Here is a 17,991-nt window from a genome sequence, read left to right on the forward strand (position 1 = left end):
GGCTGCCGAGTCCCAGCCGCAGGCTGGGAGACACAGCCAGCATTCTACCCTATTGTGGAGACAGGAAGAAAGCCGGGCACTGATTGTACTGGATTTTGATAGGAGGAAGAATGCGCCGTGCCTCTGGGGAGAGCTCACAGAATATCTTAGGTCAGTCAGTTAGAACCTGCCAGGTGAGGCTAGGTCAGGGACTTAGGCTGTAGCAGTTCCTTTTCTTTCTTTCTTTTTTTTTTTTTTAATACAATAAAGTCCATCCCACACAGAGAGCAAGCAGCGTTTATAGCTAAGGAAATAAAGTCATCTTCAAAGTTCCAGCTCTTTTCTTCCAGAATGTCAAGGACAAAAGTGAGAAGAGAGAAAGGTGAAGATTATCGACTCTGATACTGACACAGACCATAGGACACAAGCCTTGCTGTGCACCCAGGACTGCAAATATAAATACAAAGTCAGAGCGTTACTCTGGTTCAGACATCTCCAAGGAAAGCCCTGTTCCCAGGAAAAGCCCTTCCGTCACTTGATGGCACTGAGTGAGAAGGCAGACAGGAAAGAGAAGAGACATGAAGGAAGGAGAGACAAGGGGGAACTTTTTTAAAAAACTAGTTTTGACTTTCCTTGTGATATGGTCCCTCTTCCATCCGCCTGAGCTTACTTCACCCATCCAAGCTGCCTGTCTGGCCAACAGCCCTCAGACCTTTGGAAACATGGATGTGTCCCGTTATCATCTCTAACACATCAATCAACCTTTAGTTGCTTGTAATAAAATCAGGTGGTCATACCGAAAGGCGCTTCAGGCTCTGAGAGAAGCAAAGGCCTTGCTTCCCGTTCTCACGCCACCCTCTTACTGGTGGAACCCATCTCAGTCACTTCACTGGTGGCAGGAAGAGGGTGTCGTGTGGGTCCAGAGAGCATCTATACCAAACATGATCAGTTTTCATCCATGCGAAGTTCTAAGGGTTAGGCCATGATTCTTACCAACCTAAGTCTTTCCCACAGTCCTCTCCGGTCCAGAATCCAAGGGAGGCATTTGGTGGCCTCCGGAAGAGGTGAAAATTAGTGACACAGAGCAAAGGCTTCTGATGTCACAGGTACAAATCCCAGCTCTACCACTTACAAACCACGTGGCCTTGGGTAGATTATGGATGGGCCTCTCCCTTAGATTGACAATACATAAGATGGGAATAGTAAGCATGGTTGCTCTAGGGTTGTGAGCTGTGAATGGGAAGCATTTAACTCACTGCTGGGTGCAATGAAAAAAATGGTAGCATGTTCGTATAAAAATGGCTGCTACTCACTAAACAACAACAGTTAAAAATGCTCCCCTCCCTTTTCTCCACACCCACGACTGCCCCTTGCTAAGCAAGTATGCACGCCAACAGCGTTGTTCTTCGCCATAACGATGCGGATTGCTAGCCTTGCCAGTAAGTCCCATGCAGGTCCAATGTGAGCATCCAGAGTGACTCTCATGTGGCTCTCACCCAGGATCCTACAGCAGCGCTGTGTGATGTGAGAGACTATTCTTCAAACAGTGCAGCTGACTTCCCCAGAGATATCCCCCAAATCCATTGTGTGGCCTCTCCATCCGGCCACACCCCACCCTTCTCCAGAGATTATCGTCAACTTCATCTCAGGTGTGACCATCTGACTCTGCGCTCCCCTGTGGGAAAGGGACATCTGCACCAGGTCACCTTAATGTCTGTCCTCTTTCGTGCTGCCCCATCCTCTTAACGCACACCCGCAGCCTTGTTCCTCTGTGGCCACGGCTCTGAGGTAGACCGTGTTCTTGGCATCAATCATCCTGAGATGTGTGTCCCCAGCTTCGCCACCGGGAAGGGTTGTGAATGGACAGAGCTGGCGGCTGTACTTCCCAATTGGGTCAGGCTCTACTAGGGTCAGAAGCAGAAGGTAGGGGCCTGCAGCATGCATCCACGGCGCACATTCTGTCAGCCTCTCTGGGTGGCCTTCAGGCCGTGTGCCCATAATGAGGTTGGCCATCGTGGCAGGGAGCCAACCTCTGCTTTACCATCCTATGTCCTTCCTCTGTCTTCCTTTCCTAGATCTCTCTTTAGAGCCATGAAATGCTTTCCTCCTGTTTCGGAGTGGCTCCCCGGAATACTGATAGGGGAGTCTTACGGCTTGATTGCCTCCCCTTCTGGCTTGGCAGCAATAGCTGCCAGGTCTGTCTGCCTTTTGTTTAAGTTCCTGAAATGGAATGAATGGGGAAGGTCATTCTGTTTGCCCAACAGCCAAATCCAACTATTAACTAGAACATACAGTGTTTTCTGACTCCTGGGAGTAAATGCTATTGTCTAATTGCTCGGCTTATGTAACTAGTTCTCTTCTTAAGAAATCAGGCATTTTGTCCACACCCAGTATTCTGTTCTGGTGCTGTCTTGCTCACAGATGAAGATATTTGCTGGACATTTGGATCAGATGTTTTTCACAGGTGTCCGTTTGTGGGATCATGTTTAGAACTTCTCAGTGAAACATTCAGAACTATAGGGAGCTACAGTTTTTACCACGGCTGAGTTTTTACTTGTGTGGTTTGTTAGGAAGGCATCAACTCATCCTTTACAGGAGGCATTCGGTTACAATGTCCATTCTGCTAATTTTCATTCAACTAGTTCTATCATTAATTACAAAGCAAGAAGGGGACTCAATGCTCATTTCGTGTATGGAGATGAGGTAAATGCAGACCACGGAGCAGTCTAACACTTGCTCATAAACGGTATTTTATAAGTCACATTAAATAAACACAATATACTTAAGTTTCTAAAAGAGAAGTCAGACATTTTGAAATAGGATAAATAATTATTGCCACAGCTTTATGTTTTCACGAATTCCACAGCACATCTGGATCCAGCTGTCTCAGCAGTCATCATTGTACAGGGCTAGTCTAAACTCTGTCACCTACAACAGCTCCGCACTAACACCTCCAAAAAGGTATGCAGCCCACAGGACGTGATCAGTCCTGCACCAGACACCACTTTGACAGGAAGTTCCATTGGCACCTGTTTTCCTTCACGGGAATCTCCTTTGTGTGGGTGCTGTGGATGAAATTGCACACGAGGCTCTGAGTTCTTGTTTTAAAATTGACTCAGAACAGATTTGCTGTCCAACTTGTTTTTCAAAGAAACTCCCAACACTCCACAGTCGAGGTCTGCGACTTAGAGCAGAAAGGGTTTTGTTCTCTTCCCTGGCTGCAAAGGGAATAACAGGCAGGCCAGACAAGCCTCAGGGTCCAGGCCGGCCTGGGTCTTTAGTCTCTTCTCTTGGAGCCTTGAGGTAGAAGAAAACGGAGCTCCAGAGAGTTTGAGACTAGACTCCCGTCTGGCATCACTTGAGGACAGCTTTGTGCCAGGCACTTCACGCAGATATTGTCACGTGCTTACTTTACCACCCAAAGTATAGAGAAAACCCCACTTGACATCGGAGCCATCTGAGCTCCAGAGACGTTAATAGGCGTTCAGGGCCGCTCAGCTGCACAGGCTGCAGCTGACGTACGCATGCAGGTCAGGAACAGCCAAGTCCAGCCAGTGGCCCTCTGCAGTCCACCCCATGTATCCTTCCTGCTCTGCAGACATTCTCTTGAGAGAAGCTTTAACAAACCTGGCCAGCACCACCCAGTACACCTCACTCTGCGGCTGTCCTCTCCCCTAGATTCTGTGTCCTGGAGCTTCCCCGTCTCTCCACTTTCCTCGGGGAATGCAGGATGAGACCGAGATACCCTCCCACCCCACCCAGTGCCTATGCCTCTCTCTTCTGCCCTCCCTCCACAGTGAGATTTACATTTGGGAAGGACCCAGCTCCCCTAGGCCCTCACTCACTCTCCCTGGTTTACAAAGTGCTTCTGTTGGCCCTACGAACCACCTGCTTCCTTTGGTCAATATGCTCACCGTCTCCTGAGGCCACATGCTTCGCCTTCCTGGCAAACTTTTCCACTTGGACCATCGTCAGGGCGAAGGCCAGTGGAGAGAAGGTCTATTTTAAGAACGACCTTAGACAGGGACTGTTAGCTCACTGGAGTTACCATTTGAGACCATTAGCGACAAGGACAAATTGGGAGGTGTTTTCTGATGAAGCATGTAGGTGACCATTCACAGCAGCAGGGCCAGGGTGTTCTCCAGGGTGGCAAGTCCCTCCAGCCTCCAGCTCTGCCTCTGGTTGAATGTGTGCCGTGGCCCACATCAGGTCCAAGACTGGTAGGAAAGATTCTCTTAACTCTCCAGTTCTGCATGTCTAGAGAGAATAGTGTAGGGACCATAATCCACTCCCCACAGAAATCCGTTAGGGCCTACCCCAGTACCTCCTCTTTACAATGGTTCCTGTCTTAATAGTCAACACTTTCTGGATTCTTCAAGTCTAGTTCCTGTCTCCTGTCATCTTAGATCCCCCCTTATCTCAGAATGAGTCTCATTGGTGTTCAATAGCCCAGGCTAGCCTCAAATTTGCCCAGTCCTCCTGAATGCTGGGAAGTAGAGGCATAAGTCACCATGCCAAGGTAGAGCTTTCTTCTTTCTCTGTTTCGTGGCCAGAAGCCATTAAAGCTGGCTAGTGACACCAGGCTCATGTGTGGCATTATGTACAGCCACCTGGGGGTCTCATGCCCACCACTGATCCTCAGGCCATTCCTCTGAAGGAGTGACAGCTCAAGGGTTGGAGGTACCCCATATCCACACCTGACCTTCATGTCATGTGTCATTTCTTGCTTTTTAAATGATAACTGGTATTATTTTAAATCACACAATGTAGATTGAATGAGATGGTCTCAGCTCTGTTCACTCGCCCACCCTTCTCTCTCTCTTCCCTTCTTTCATCAAACAGTCTTGCCCACCTTCCCAGCTTCTTCCCTTTGTCCTCACACATCACTGAGAGCTCTCACCCCAGCCTGCACCCCATACAGACATGGTTAGTCATCTCTGTGTGGTGCTTGATATCTCAGGTACAAACCTGAGCTTGTCAATCACTCAGATTTACACCCTTATGAAACTAAACAATAAGCAGAGAGGTTCTCCAGAGGTTCATATGCTGAGTCAGGAGCTGGCGTGGCAACGGTGTTATGCATGCCAGCGTGTAAATCAGGAGCATATTGCAGAAGGTTGACATCAAGGGGGGCAGGGGCTGATGGCCAAATGAGGAACATTACATAAATCATAGTTTTAAGCTTTACAGTCAATGACAAGGATGGCATTGGTACAACACTGGAAACAGTTGTTGGGCAGACAGCCTTGTGTAAGCTTGTGGCGGCATGTATGCAAAGCCATGTGCTTCTAGCAGAGTCTTCTGGGATAGGTCTTGTTATCGGGGGCCATGCAAAGCCTCACCTCCTTCACAGACCTCCCAGCTTTGTTAAGGTTTGACACAAGTGACTCCATTTTGGTTCTGACAGCTTTCATAATCTTACAGAATACGTGCTTTTGTATTTGCTCCCCTGACTGCTGCTGTTGATTAACGCTAACGCTGGAGGACTTGCCTTTGGTACTCCGTCGCACAGCCTGGGGAGAGCCTGTGTCATTAGACTCTATCCGTCCACTTATCCTTAGGCATGGTTCCTATTTAAATCCTTCTAGAACTTGTTCCCAACTCTTCCTTTCACTTCACTACAAGCAACGTCGTTTCTGAACTTGCCTGTCATTTCAACTGTTTGTCTCAGCCTCCTGCCTAGGCTCCCGTTCCCAGCCCTCACCTGTTCATCACAGTGTGGCCAGTCTTCTTGCCTTCTCATATACTTCAGACAGGTCAGACTCACCACCAACACTTCCTCAGCTACCCCCATGTGCCAACTGTCCCAGGCTACCAGCGTTTCTCTTGGCACCCCAGGTGCTTGAATGCATCTGGGTGTGTGCGCTGACTGTGTGACCAGGCGTGGTTGTCCTCTTCCTCATGGATCCTGCCCTGCTATTCAACTCATCAAATGCCACCTCTTCCATGAGGCTATTCCTCACCTTCCTACCACCAGACCCAGTACTGTTTGCTCAGGCGTCCTCCAGGCTCTCAGAGCACTTCGCCTATGTTCTTTTCAGTGTCTCCAGTGTGTGTTACAGTTTGCTTGCCTTTTCTCTGGATCTGCACTTTGATGGAATGATTCTACCTCTGTCACCTGCACACCCCCAAGTTAGTGCACTGCCTTGCATTCACCAGATACCATGTAGGCTTTGTAATCGTGATGGAGGATCCTTCCCTTTTTGTTTAATTGATATTGTTTTTTGATAATTTCTTAAGTATAATGTTTGCATGATACTTCTTCTCCCTCCAAAACCTCCCACATTCCTCCATGCTCCCTCTGACACTCATGGCCTTTTCTTTAATTAATATTGTTACACACACATACATATATACACAGAGACACGCAGACCACAGACACACACCTGCATACATACATACATAGTGGTTGGGTCCATTTAGTTTTATTCCTATGTACATGGATTTAAGGCTAACCGCTTAGGATTGGATAACCTATCTGGAAACTCATCCCTAGAGAAGAATGATCCTTCCCTTTTTAGCAGTCACTGGCTGCCTCTCATTTAGGGGTGACGCCTTGTGAAATTTCTCCCATCCGCTTCGGCATGTCAACTGGGATTGTCCCTATGCAGGTCTTGTTGAGGCAATGCCTATCTAGAAGACACTATCCCATAGCAGTCATCCTGGTCCTCTGGTTCTTGCATTTTTTCTGCCCCCTCTCCAGCGATTCTTCCTGAGCCTTCTGTGTAGGGGTTGCATTGTAGATGTATTCATTGGGGTTGGACACCCCATGGTCGGTTGCTCCCTGCATTTTGACCAGTGTCATATAGTCTCCAACATTGCAGAGAAGCCTCTTTGATGAGGGGTGAGAGCTACGCTGATCAGATTGGTTGCTCAGACTTTCTTGTCATGTGGAGGATGATTGTGTCTAGGTTTTAAAAAAAATATCAAGGTTATTGGGATGGAGACTCAACAGTTATGAGTGTGTACCCATGTTCCCAGTGTCCATGTAGACAGCTCACAACCACCTATTACTGCAGCTCCTGGGTGTTTGATGCCTCTGGCCTCTGAACTTATGTATATTTACCCACACAGAGATACACATAATTCAAATGAAATATATTAAAAAATTAAATCGATGCTATTCAAAACAGTTGATCAGAATCCCAAAAGACGATGTCCAACAGCAATCGGTCGTCCTGCCCCATGCTAGAGGTGTGCTCTCCAGAGAGTCACACTGGGTGGGTCGTCCTGCCCCATGCTAGAGGTGTGTTCTGGGATTTTGTCAGCCTCAGACAAGGCCTCTTGCTCTCTGCTCCATGGGAGTTCAGATTCAGTGCCAGGGGCAGGGACGAATGAACAGAGTCAGGCAACAATGCTTCTGCCACCCTGGCATCTAGAGTCCTGCACTGACCCCTTTTCCCAGAAGAACAAGTTGCACCCACACATTCACAGGATGTCCTCTCTCCCAACACTGGTAGGCCTGGGAATTTCCCACAAGCCATCTGGGTCTTTTTCTGTGCTCCTTTTTTTTTGTCTCAAGTTTATTTTTTTTTAAATTTTATTATTAGTTGTCAGTGAGCTTTGCAGTTGCCTGTCCATGTACCCTGCTCACATTACCATGGAGAGAATTCTCTCTCTCTCTCTCTCTCTCTCTCTCTCTCTCTCTCTCTCTCTCTCTCTCAAAGAAATTTTCCTATCTTCCTGAAGAAATAAGTTTCTTAGGCGAGATCACAGGCAGTATGAACTCCTGGCCCTTATATAACGGAGTAACTTACATGTATTTCTGAAACCTGTAAAGGCCTGGGGTAGGTAGGTATAGGCTGCTGGGACTGGACCTGTGACTATTTGAATGCTTATTTTATTTTGGGTCCTACCTCTAATCCAGCACCCTAGATCTCCTAATTCTTTGTCATTTGGAGAAAGGAAAAGCCACTAAACCCCATCGGGATCTTCATTCTTTACTGGCTCCCTTTGATTCTTCTTCTTCTTCTTCTTCTTCTTCTTCTTCTTCTTCTTCTTCTTCTTCTTCTTCTTCTTCTTCTTCTTCCTCCTCCTCCTCCTCCTCCTCCTCCTCCTCCTCCTCCTCCTCCTCCTCCTCCTCCTTCTTCTTCTTCTTCTTTGTGTGTGTGTGTGTGTGTGTGTGTGTGTGTGTGTGTGTGTTTTGCAAAGTAGATGCCCTGGAATTGCCGTTGCTGAGGCTCTTTTGCCACTTTTTTCTTTAGCTTTGATCCATCTCGTTTGAACCCACACTGGGAGCTTTACATGGCTTTCTAGCATGGCCCAGATGTCACTGTCTTCTGTGTTTGCATCAGCCACAAGATTTTCTTTGGGAAATCTTTAAATTCACTCAGTAAATTCAGCCCCAAACAGTTTCTATAAACACAGCCTTACTTTTGCTTTGTGCTTATAAAGTCTAACTTAGAAAAGATATCTGGGGACTGTCAAAACTTGTCCTTACTCTGTTTATAGATAACTTGATTTAGAGTTCAGAGGTGTAGCTCAGTGGTAGGGTACTGGCCTCACCCACACAAGACCCTGGGTCTGTTCCCCAGCACTGAAAATTAAGGTTGGAAGAAACACAAAGAAACTTAAAGTAACTTGATTTAAATAAAACCACAAACTTTTTGCTTTGCTTGTTTCCCACAGTTCTGGGGTGGGATTTGGCACCTTGCTGTGCTAAGTAAGCACTCTAGCGCTAAACTACACCCACACCCTTGTGTTGCTGCTCTGGTTTTGTCTTACTCTATAGCCCAGGTTGACTTAGAATCACCACCTTCCTGCCTCAGTCTCCAATGGGGTTACAGGCTTGTGCTACCACCATGCCCAACCCAAACAAAACTCTCCATTCAAGTTCAGCGTTTTGCTTTGTTCTTAATGAGAAATCGCTTGAAGTTAAAAATGACATTCTGGCCCTGAAAAGTGAATTATTCTCTGAGTTCCTTCATTAAGAAATGATGAAAACACCAAGACCGTTTGTAAGAAGCAGAGGAGTCAACCAAAATGCCTAGGAGCTGAGTATAAGAATATCTCCCAAGTGATATGAAGGTGGAAGATTTGTATTCAAACAGCACTTTACTGTGTGACATTTTCTTTTAGTTTTTGGTCTCTGCAGTCCTGCATTCTTGCCTATAAACCCATTTCAAAACAGAAGAGAGGCATCTTGAATGCAGAAAACGTTCAACTGTCTTAGCCACAGAAAGACAAGCAAGCAACCCACTTTGGTTTTTCCTAGAACCGGTCATAGAAGTTTTAAGAGTTTTTTCACCCTGGCTGCCATTTTCTACAGATCTCAAGAACAATGACTCTCACTTTTCTCTGCGGGCTGAGGAGAGAGCAGGAACCCTGGCCAACCCTGTGGGCCCCAGAACAATGGCACAGCTGTTCCTAAAAGTAGCCCCATTCAGAATCTGCTTGCTGTCCACACGGAAAGACATCCTAATTCATAAGGAGTTGCCTTTCTCTACAGAGGAAAGAAAAACACCTGGTATTTACAGAAAATAAAATTGGACCCTTCAGCCTTCTTTTAGTGGCCGTGCCCGAAATGGCAGTGGGGAAGGCCAACAATCCACTCAGGCAGTCTCGACTTTAAGGCATGATTCATATGGCCGGTGCTGCCCAGAATGGAAAATCCAGCTAGTGAGCAAGATCAGCCAAAATACCTCCCAGGAACGCCTTTGCCAGGGCTGGTGCCTGCTGTCTTGTGACGGGGTTGCATATGAATGAATGAATGACTCTCTCTTTCTTGCACTCTCCTAGTTCATGACCAAGAACCCTACCATGCGCTTGGGCAGCCTGGCTCAGGGAGGCGAACATGAGATCTTGAGACATCCTTTCTTCAAGGAAATTGACTGGGCCCAGTTGAACCATCGCCAACTGGAACCGCCTTTCCGACCCAGAATTGTGAGTATTCAAGGTCATTGTAAAAGATGTTCCCTTTTCTCCAGATTGAAAAAAAAAATCCATGGAAAAGCTGATATCTCCCATAGGATGACGTAGTAGAGGTTTGCCAGCCCCTCCTAGAGATGGAGACTGGGCAGCTTGCCCCTGAGACAATGTGTTGATTGCATCTCACTAAGTTTTCACCTCTTGTTCGCCCCACCTCTACCCTCCCTTAACCTAAATCAAAATATCCCAACATCTAATATGCCATAAGCTGTTTTAAGTTTCCCTAAATTCTAGGGCCTAGCAGAATTGAACTGATTAGCAAGTCATTATTCATTTCCCATTTTCTCATGTTTCTTGGGTCATCATCTGTACCTTTCCCAAGCCCTAAAAAATATTTTAAAAGGTACAAGGTACTCCTTCACTGAGCCTGGCTCCTTGGCCTACACAGTTTGTCATAGCTACTGTGACAAAGGACTCAGGCCAGACAGGCGGAGACCCTTTGGTGAAATGCTGAAGATACCAGCGGTACCAATCTAAGCCACAAAGTCTGAGGGTGGCCCACCTCATAGTCTTTGAGCTGAGCTACACATAGATGCCTCCAGAACTGGAGGACAGAGAAGCCCGGCTCAAAATAGATCAAGACTATCGGGGAGGAACCATGGTCTGAAGGTGGAGAAAGAAGTGTCCTGGGGTCACTTGAGAGAAGTGAGAGGCCTGACAATGATTAAGAAGAAAGAAAAGGGTCTCTTCAGTATCCATTTATAAAGATGCCATTTACACAGCTCTTCGGAACGGAGTGAGCTTAGCCTGCAGCAGCCTGTCAGGCTTTGGTTGCCCAGCAGCCAGGGAACCCAACAGCTCCAGCCCAAAGTAATGGGATAGACGCTTATTTCTCTGAGCTCAGTAACGCCGTGAAATCACTTGAGAGCCTCTTCTCACACGGGTAGAATGTGTGCGAACAGTACGTGAGGTGAGCATGAGTTTCCTCGACTTTTCGGCAGATGTGACCAGGCAGGCCCCGTCAGTGGGGCCTGTCAGAAAGCCTCCATCAGTAAGATGGAGGATCATGGGTGAGTGAGTAAGCAAGTCGGGGTGACCGCATTTATTCTTTAGCCTCTTGGCAGGAGTCAGTGACTAGAGGGCAGGACATGGAATGAGTGACTTGGTGGTTGGCAGAGGCCATAAAAATATGCATGTGGGGGACTGGCCACAAAGCGCCGCCAAGTCACAGCCATCAGAACCATAAGTGATGCTGCTGACCAATGAAGAGCAGCTCTCTGAACTTTTTGGAATGGGCTGCGACCCACATAAGAGGCAAAAATCCCAGGTTCTATATATACAATGTGACCATGGCTTCCTTTTTTTTTTTTTAACAGAAATCCCGAGAAGATGTCAGCAATTTTGACCCAGACTTCATAAAAGAAGAGCCAGTTTTGACTCCGGTCGATGAGGGACATCTTCCTATGATTAACCAGGATGAGTTCAGGAACTTTTCCTTTGTGTCTCCAGAACTGCAGCCGTAGCCTCTGGGGAGTGACAGTCACGGGGGAATGTGGATTTTTTTTTCCAGGAATTTCTTTTGTGGGAATTCCACAGCATCCGCCTTAGAAATACCACCGTCACCTTCAAGGAGCAAATGTTCACAACTCCTCAAAGGGTGGAGCTTCAAGAGAGCCACTCTCTCTCGTCCCAAGGAGCCATGGTACATTTCTGTAACTGAGACTGAGATGTTACAGAGATGTACCGCTCGACCCATGAGTCTACACGGCTATGTCAGGCTTGGGGTAAATGAGAGAAACCGAAAGGAGAGACGGTAGGAAGAATATAGTAGGTTCTGGAAATTATGAGCCTAACAGGCTTTCTTACTTCAAGAGACCAACCTAGAGTTTCTGTGAACCACTTTTCATTCTTCTTTAATCCAATATTGCGGTCTGCAAAAGACTACGTGCTAATGAAGAATTGAGAGCTCTCTTTAGGGAAATGAATGGTATTCCAAGTAGACTGACTTACTCTGAAGAAAGAGAAGATGGGTGTCCCTCAGGCTCCCAACCTAAAACCCAGTATTGAGAAGGAGGTTGGACATCACGACAACGGTCCGTCTCTCCCTTTCAGTAACTAGCTATTTATTGACTGTCACACAAGAAGGTGCCGTGATCACCCTTAGTGTGCATGGCCGAGCCACCTCCATGTTGCTTTCCTTCGTCCTGGGGTCCACCGAGTCGCGTCTGCGCTCTGTGAAAGGCCTCTTCACGTGGCATAGGCCTGGCGTCTTTGTCTGCACACGCTCTCTTGTTTATAGAAAGGCCGCTGCCACAGAACCGTGGCCAGCAGACGGCAGTCTGTCAGCTGGTGGGATCTGATGGCACCCACCTCGTCCCAGGCTGACTCACTGGCGAAGCCTGGCACACCGTTCACGTCCATGAGAACGCACGTGTGGCTGATCCGTTGGCAGTCTATTTAAGTTATGTTTTCAGAGACAAGGTTGTTTGATACACACATTATCAGTTAAAAATGGATCTTGGAAACAGTGCCGGTGGCAAAGGCGTTTCATGTGTAACCATATATACAGTTGAAAGGTTTGAATGGCTGGAAATAAAGGCATTTTGTAGCAAAAGGACATTTTGTGTAAAGAATGACTTGCTCCCTCCCCCACTCAGAGAATACATTTCTAATCAAACTCCAAAGCTTTCCACAGTTATTAGAGCCCAGGACTGTAGGCAAAGACATAGAAGAGGCATTGGCATAGCTCTTATACCCCTGAGGAGAGTGTGGTCTCTCTCACTCATCAGTACCCCTACCTGTGTCAAGAAGAGACATCTGGGTATTGCAGCCGACTAATCCTCAAAATCTCAGCGGCTAGACAGATGTTCCTTTATCATCCACATACAGTACACGTCCGTGGCTCTCTATCTTCTTACTGTGCCCACGGAGCAAGAAGAGAGATAGAGGAGATGTTTGCCATCTAAGCACCTCCTCAGAGGAATGCATGTGACCTCTCTTTCCATCCGATTGGCAGATCTTGGCGTCCTTGAAGATGCAGCCAGCCATGTTGGTGGTATAGTAGTGAGCACAGCTGCCTTCCAAAGATGCAAAGAGCCTAGGAGGAGAATTAGGAAATGGCTGAGCCAGTGCCACAGTCTCTTTTTGTACCAGTACTGTGGGTTCTTTTTGGCATTCCGGGATCAAAAAAAATTTACTTCTGCATGAATAGAAAAGCTGTGAGCCTTCCTGAAGCTGTGTTGAGCCCAGTTCAGTAGCCCTGCATGCCATGTTTGTGTGGTGAGCAAGAGTAAATACTGAAGTCATCTTACAGCTGACATCAGAAGTGCTCAGTGGAGTTTATTGGTTTCCCAAAAGTCTTGATTTGGGTAAGGGGTGGACCTAGATCTAAAGTGTGAAGCTTTTTATTCTACCCACCGTCTGCTGGGAGAGGAGGTGGGGGTTCATTCTGACTTGGGGCTTCTTTGTCTTTATGCCTAGCACTCATTATGGTTGCTTTATATAAAACCTGTTGTACACATTTTAAGAGCATTTATTCATTCAGTGTTCCTATGAAGCAAGTACTCTCGTCTTAACTGTACAGATGGGGGAACTGAGGCACAAGACAGTTCCTTCTTCTTCTTCTTCTTCTTCTTCTTCTTCTTCTTCTTCTTCTTCTTCCTCCTCCTCCTCCTCCTCCTCCTCCTCCTCCTCCTCCTCCTCCTCCTCCTCCTCCTTCTTCTTCTTTTTTAAAAAAAAAAGCTTGTCCAAAGTCACAGAATGAAAATATTTTAGGACCAAGATGGGGATCAAGCAGTTTTTTTTTTTCAGAAATTTTGCTTTTAGCCCAAATTAATAAGGCTTTCCAATTAAAACCAATTCTATTTCCCCACCTTTGTGGGGTTCTGAGAGCAGTTCAAAGGGTGTAGTCTGGGGTGAGCTGGGAGCAGGAAATAAGTTGCCAGTCCACAGGAAGTTGTTAGTCATCCATCCCCTGTGCAAACTTATAGATCTGCAGGGGAGATGGCTTAATTTGCAATCAAGGGTGGAGCCTCCCAGCCCTGATTCAGGAAACTGGGGCAGGCCCAGGTGATGCAATAGTGACTTCAATTTCCCCATCTTCCAGAAAAAGGGAGAAAGAAGAAGTAGTCTGGGTCACTCTGGGTCTCATAAACTCCATTTGAACCCCCGGAGGCAAGCTCTGAGCTTTAGCAGCACACAGTCTTTTTCTCTTCTTGGAGGTCTGTCTTATGTTTTGGTAACTCCTGATCCCCCTTTCATGGGCTGGGCTGGTGCAACCGCCACAGCTGCAGCAGGAAGAAGGTGGGTGTGTACAGCCACCCAGCAGCCCACGGCAGCTGCACAATTACAGCCAGCGTGACTTCACTGCCAAGACAAGAGCAAGGATTGGAACACTCGAACTGGCACGTGTTGGTCTTCACTGGGTATAAAATGCCTCTGATACCCCAGTCACTCATTGGTCCTTCACCACTTCCAAGGTCACCCTGATTGCTTCCACTGACCTAAACCGACCAGTTGCCTGGGATGCTCTGGCTTACGGCCACCCTGGCTCATACAATTCCTCCCTTCATATCGTCTGAAGATAAGAGTCTGCTCCAAACCCCAGACGTGTGTGCAGGAAATGAGCCGACTAGTCATAGGTTCTCCTGGAAATGGGCCCTGTGGTCACAGGTTCCTCTGGGCTGGGCTGCAGGTTGGAAGAGGCAAACCCAAGCCCAGCTCCACACAGAACACTGTTAGATCCCTTTCTTCCCGTGCTGAATTTGAACCAAAGCTGAGGGCGCCCCTGGGCTTCACCCTGTCCCCACCCAAACCCTACTCCTGATCAATCGTCTTTCCCTTCTCCTGTCCCCTCCTCTGTTCTTCCTCCACTTGGTTTACAGAGCCAAACCTGCCGCACAGCCAATTTCCCAATCAAAATGACTTAGAGTCTTCATCTATATGTTTATTCTGAAGGCTCCTTTAGAACTCAAAAATGTCAGCCGCCCTTCCCATGGATTTCTGCCTCTGTCATCACGCTGTGGGCTCCTGCCCCAGCACAGACTACCTAGGAAAGCCATGAGAGGCCAAAGTCCCCCAAGTGAAGAGAGCAGATTTAGTGGGCACAGCTGAGCCCACACGCACCTGGTGTTCTTAAGCCAAGGGGGGGTGTTTCTCCAGTTTTAGCGTTCTTGTCTGTGAAGCACAAATGACAGCGGCTATCTGCCCGGTGTGACCTCAGTGGCTGATGGATAGCCTTTAGTCAGCACAAGGACACTGTAGGTGCCAGTGTTAGCTATTATTCTACCAGCGGTTCTGTGGAGCGTGTGATGTCCATCGGAAAATGGACGGGGAGGGAGGGGAACACCCACACTCTTCCAGCTCATCTCATACAGATGTTGAGCCAGTTCCAACTTAAAGGGATTCAGCTCTTCTGCTCAGCTTCAGAGCCTTCTCAGTTGACTAGAGCTGCGGGAGTTTTGAATGAAGCCCCATACCGGGATCAGTTTTAAGTTTCAAACGCAGCTCACTCTAAAACAACCAAGGGAAGACATGCCCATGGATTTCCTCAGTGGCTTTTTCTCTTCAGTATGACAGGAATTCTTTCACCCTGTTAGATTTAACTACAAGAGTCATTTGATTCACTTCTGACTAACTAGCACAAGGACCACACCCATCCTGGGTACCTACTGGGCAACCTATGATGGCCATTCAGCCTGCTGTGTGACCAGTGTCCAGAAACAAAGGTACATTCAAGATGTTCAGTACGTCTTGCCATGCCCAAGAGTCTGAAGCCAAAGACAGAACCCATAGCCTCTTCCCGAAAAGCAAGCTATCTGGAGACGTACTGTGCCTCAAGAGACTCCACAGACCTGCAGACTCCTCTGAACACAGCCCTCAATGTCCCTGCCACACGTCATCTGCCCTTTCAGATCTCCACAGTTGCTGTCTTATGCCACCAAGGCAGTTCCTGGCTGACAGAGACTTCATTCTTCCAGTGGCTTGAGCCATAGCTCAAGAAGAATCTGGGTGAGACAAAGTGAAGGCTGTGCTAAGTCCAAGCGTGGACAGGTTCAAGTGGGTTACCAGAAGTCAGACAATCTTTAGAGACATTTCAGATTTAGAAACTAGCAAAAGTCTAGTCGTCATTTGACCCAACAGTGCCAAAAATACCCCGGGTGACCTCCCATGGTCTTCCAGCCTGGACCGCTACTGGCTAACTGAACAGGTGGCTATGCTCAATGAGTCTCTTTCCCCTAACTGATAATTATCCTGCCGTCCTTTAAACCTCCACTCGAATCTACTCTTTGTCTGTCTCTGGGCAACCTTTATCTTTTAACCTCCTCTCCACATGTACCTTGTGCTCTCTCAGTCTCAAGATTCTTTTTTAGACACACACAGATCCCTCATTCTCACGGTCACATGCCTCTTGCCATTGCTGTTCCTATTTCCCACACTCACCCAGGCACAGATTAAAGAAGGAGAATTAGAGAGAGAAGAGCACAGGAAACCTTTGCTCCCTTGGTAGCAGATGCTAACAGCAGTTGCTAGAGAGGACTCCAGAGTGTTTGTTCTTCCTCTAAGGCAGTGGTTCTTAACCTATAGGTCATGACCCCTTCGGGTCAAACAACCCTTTCACAGGGGTCACCTGAGACCATCAGTAAACACAGACATCTACAATTTATAACAATAGCAACAGTACAGTTATGAAGTAGCGGTGAGATAATTTTGTGGTTGGGAGGTCACCACAGCATGGAGAACTGTGTTAAAGTGTTGGGAGCAGTGAGACCCCCAGATCCTGAATTTCTTGTAATCCCCTGATCTGAGTGCCTACAGCTGCTCTGAGCACGGGACCTTCAGGAGTTCCTGATGGCAGGAGAGTGGTTTCTGGTGGGTTTAGCTGGGGCGTGGCTATCTCTATATAATCTGCCCCTGAACACAATAAAGGGGGCATTCTTGGGGAATTCAAGGATGACCTGTGTCGCTGTCTCTCTGTCTGTGTCTGTGTATTTTAACCTCCAGCCCCCTTGCCCGAAGCTCGCGAACTGGGTGCCAACACACAGAGCGCAGACACAGGGACGTGGTGCACGGCATTAAAGGGTCACATGATGATGAAGGTTGAGAACCATTACTCTAACAAAAGGGTTTTGTCCAAGAAGAGGATGGGTGCTCACTGATAAAATGAACTGTAGCCCAGGGACTGAATTCTATGAGACATTCAGATGGATGTTGGCAAAATTGCAAGACAAGAATTATATCAACACTGTTTCTGAAACACTGGAAGAAATGTTTGGTCAGTAGGAAAAACTCACCACTACCTCAAAAGTCACGTCCCTGTTTGTCTTTATTGTGATGGAGAGGTGGGTATGATGCACTCCACAGTGAAAACGTGGAGGTCAGAGGGCACTCGTGGGAGGCAGTTCTCTCCTTCCACCCTGTGGGTTCTGAGGATCCAGCTCTGGTCATCAGGCTTGGCACCAGACGCCTTTACTGCCTGAGACGCGTCAGTGACCTTAATCTCATGTCTGTGTTCCCTGATGACTCCGAAGGTGCTTGATCAAGGATGAGTGTTTTAACAACATATGTAACCAGGTCTCAACTCATTTCCTTGTGGCCAGTGCGGGTTAAAAGAGCAAAGGTTCCCAACATGTGGTAATGAGCAGGTTAATATCAGTCTGGAGCAGTGATTCGACAGCCTTGAGACAGCCTTGCTCACTTGGATCAAGACAAATTTCAATCCTTCCTTAAATCTTACTTGAGACGTCAAGCCTTCACTATCATAACTGTTAGATTACAGTCTCCCTCTAAAACTCTTCAAGACAGAGAGTTGATGCCAAGAAAGCATGCCGAGCTGTGGCCTTGCAGCCTTTCCCCCTTGCAGACAGGTGTATAGTCTGTGCCTTTAGCAAGAAGACAAGCCAGACTAGATCCCGTGGGAAACCTGCCCACCACTCACTGGGGAAGCCATGAAAATAAGAAGCCCTCTTGATCCTGGCTGATTTGAAAGCTCTTTCCTCCAAGAAGCCCATCCTAGTGAGCTTCCTTTTTTGGAAATTGAAAATGTACTCTCTCTGTCTCCACGGAAGGCCCCATCATGTTGCCTATGGCATGATGCCCTGTGTCTCCTAAGGCTCGCCCCAGTCAGGGGTCATGTGACTCTTTCTG

General features: G+C 47.5%; 1 protein-coding gene across 1 annotated transcript in view; it reads left to right on the forward strand.

The window, feature by feature from the left end:
• Prkch (protein kinase C eta) overlaps positions 1 to 12,463 on the forward strand; it is a 199,596-nt gene extending 187,133 nt beyond the window's left edge. Inside the window, exons 13-14 of the mRNA XM_050153694.1 lie at positions 9,718 to 9,861; positions 11,223 to 12,463. Of these exons, the coding sequence (XP_050009651.1) occupies positions 9,718 to 9,861; positions 11,223 to 11,369 (291 nt within the window). The 3' untranslated portion in view covers positions 11,370 to 12,463. The remainder of the gene's footprint in view (positions 1 to 9,717; positions 9,862 to 11,222) is intronic.
• The last annotated feature ends 5,528 nt before the right edge of the window (positions 12,464 to 17,991 follow it).

Source organism: Alexandromys fortis, unplaced genomic scaffold, assembly GCF_014885135.2.
Source record: "Alexandromys fortis isolate MF-2015 unplaced genomic scaffold, M_Fortis_MF-2015_v1.1 scaffold_82, whole genome shotgun sequence".
NCBI lineage: Eukaryota > Metazoa > Chordata > Mammalia > Rodentia > Cricetidae > Alexandromys > Alexandromys fortis.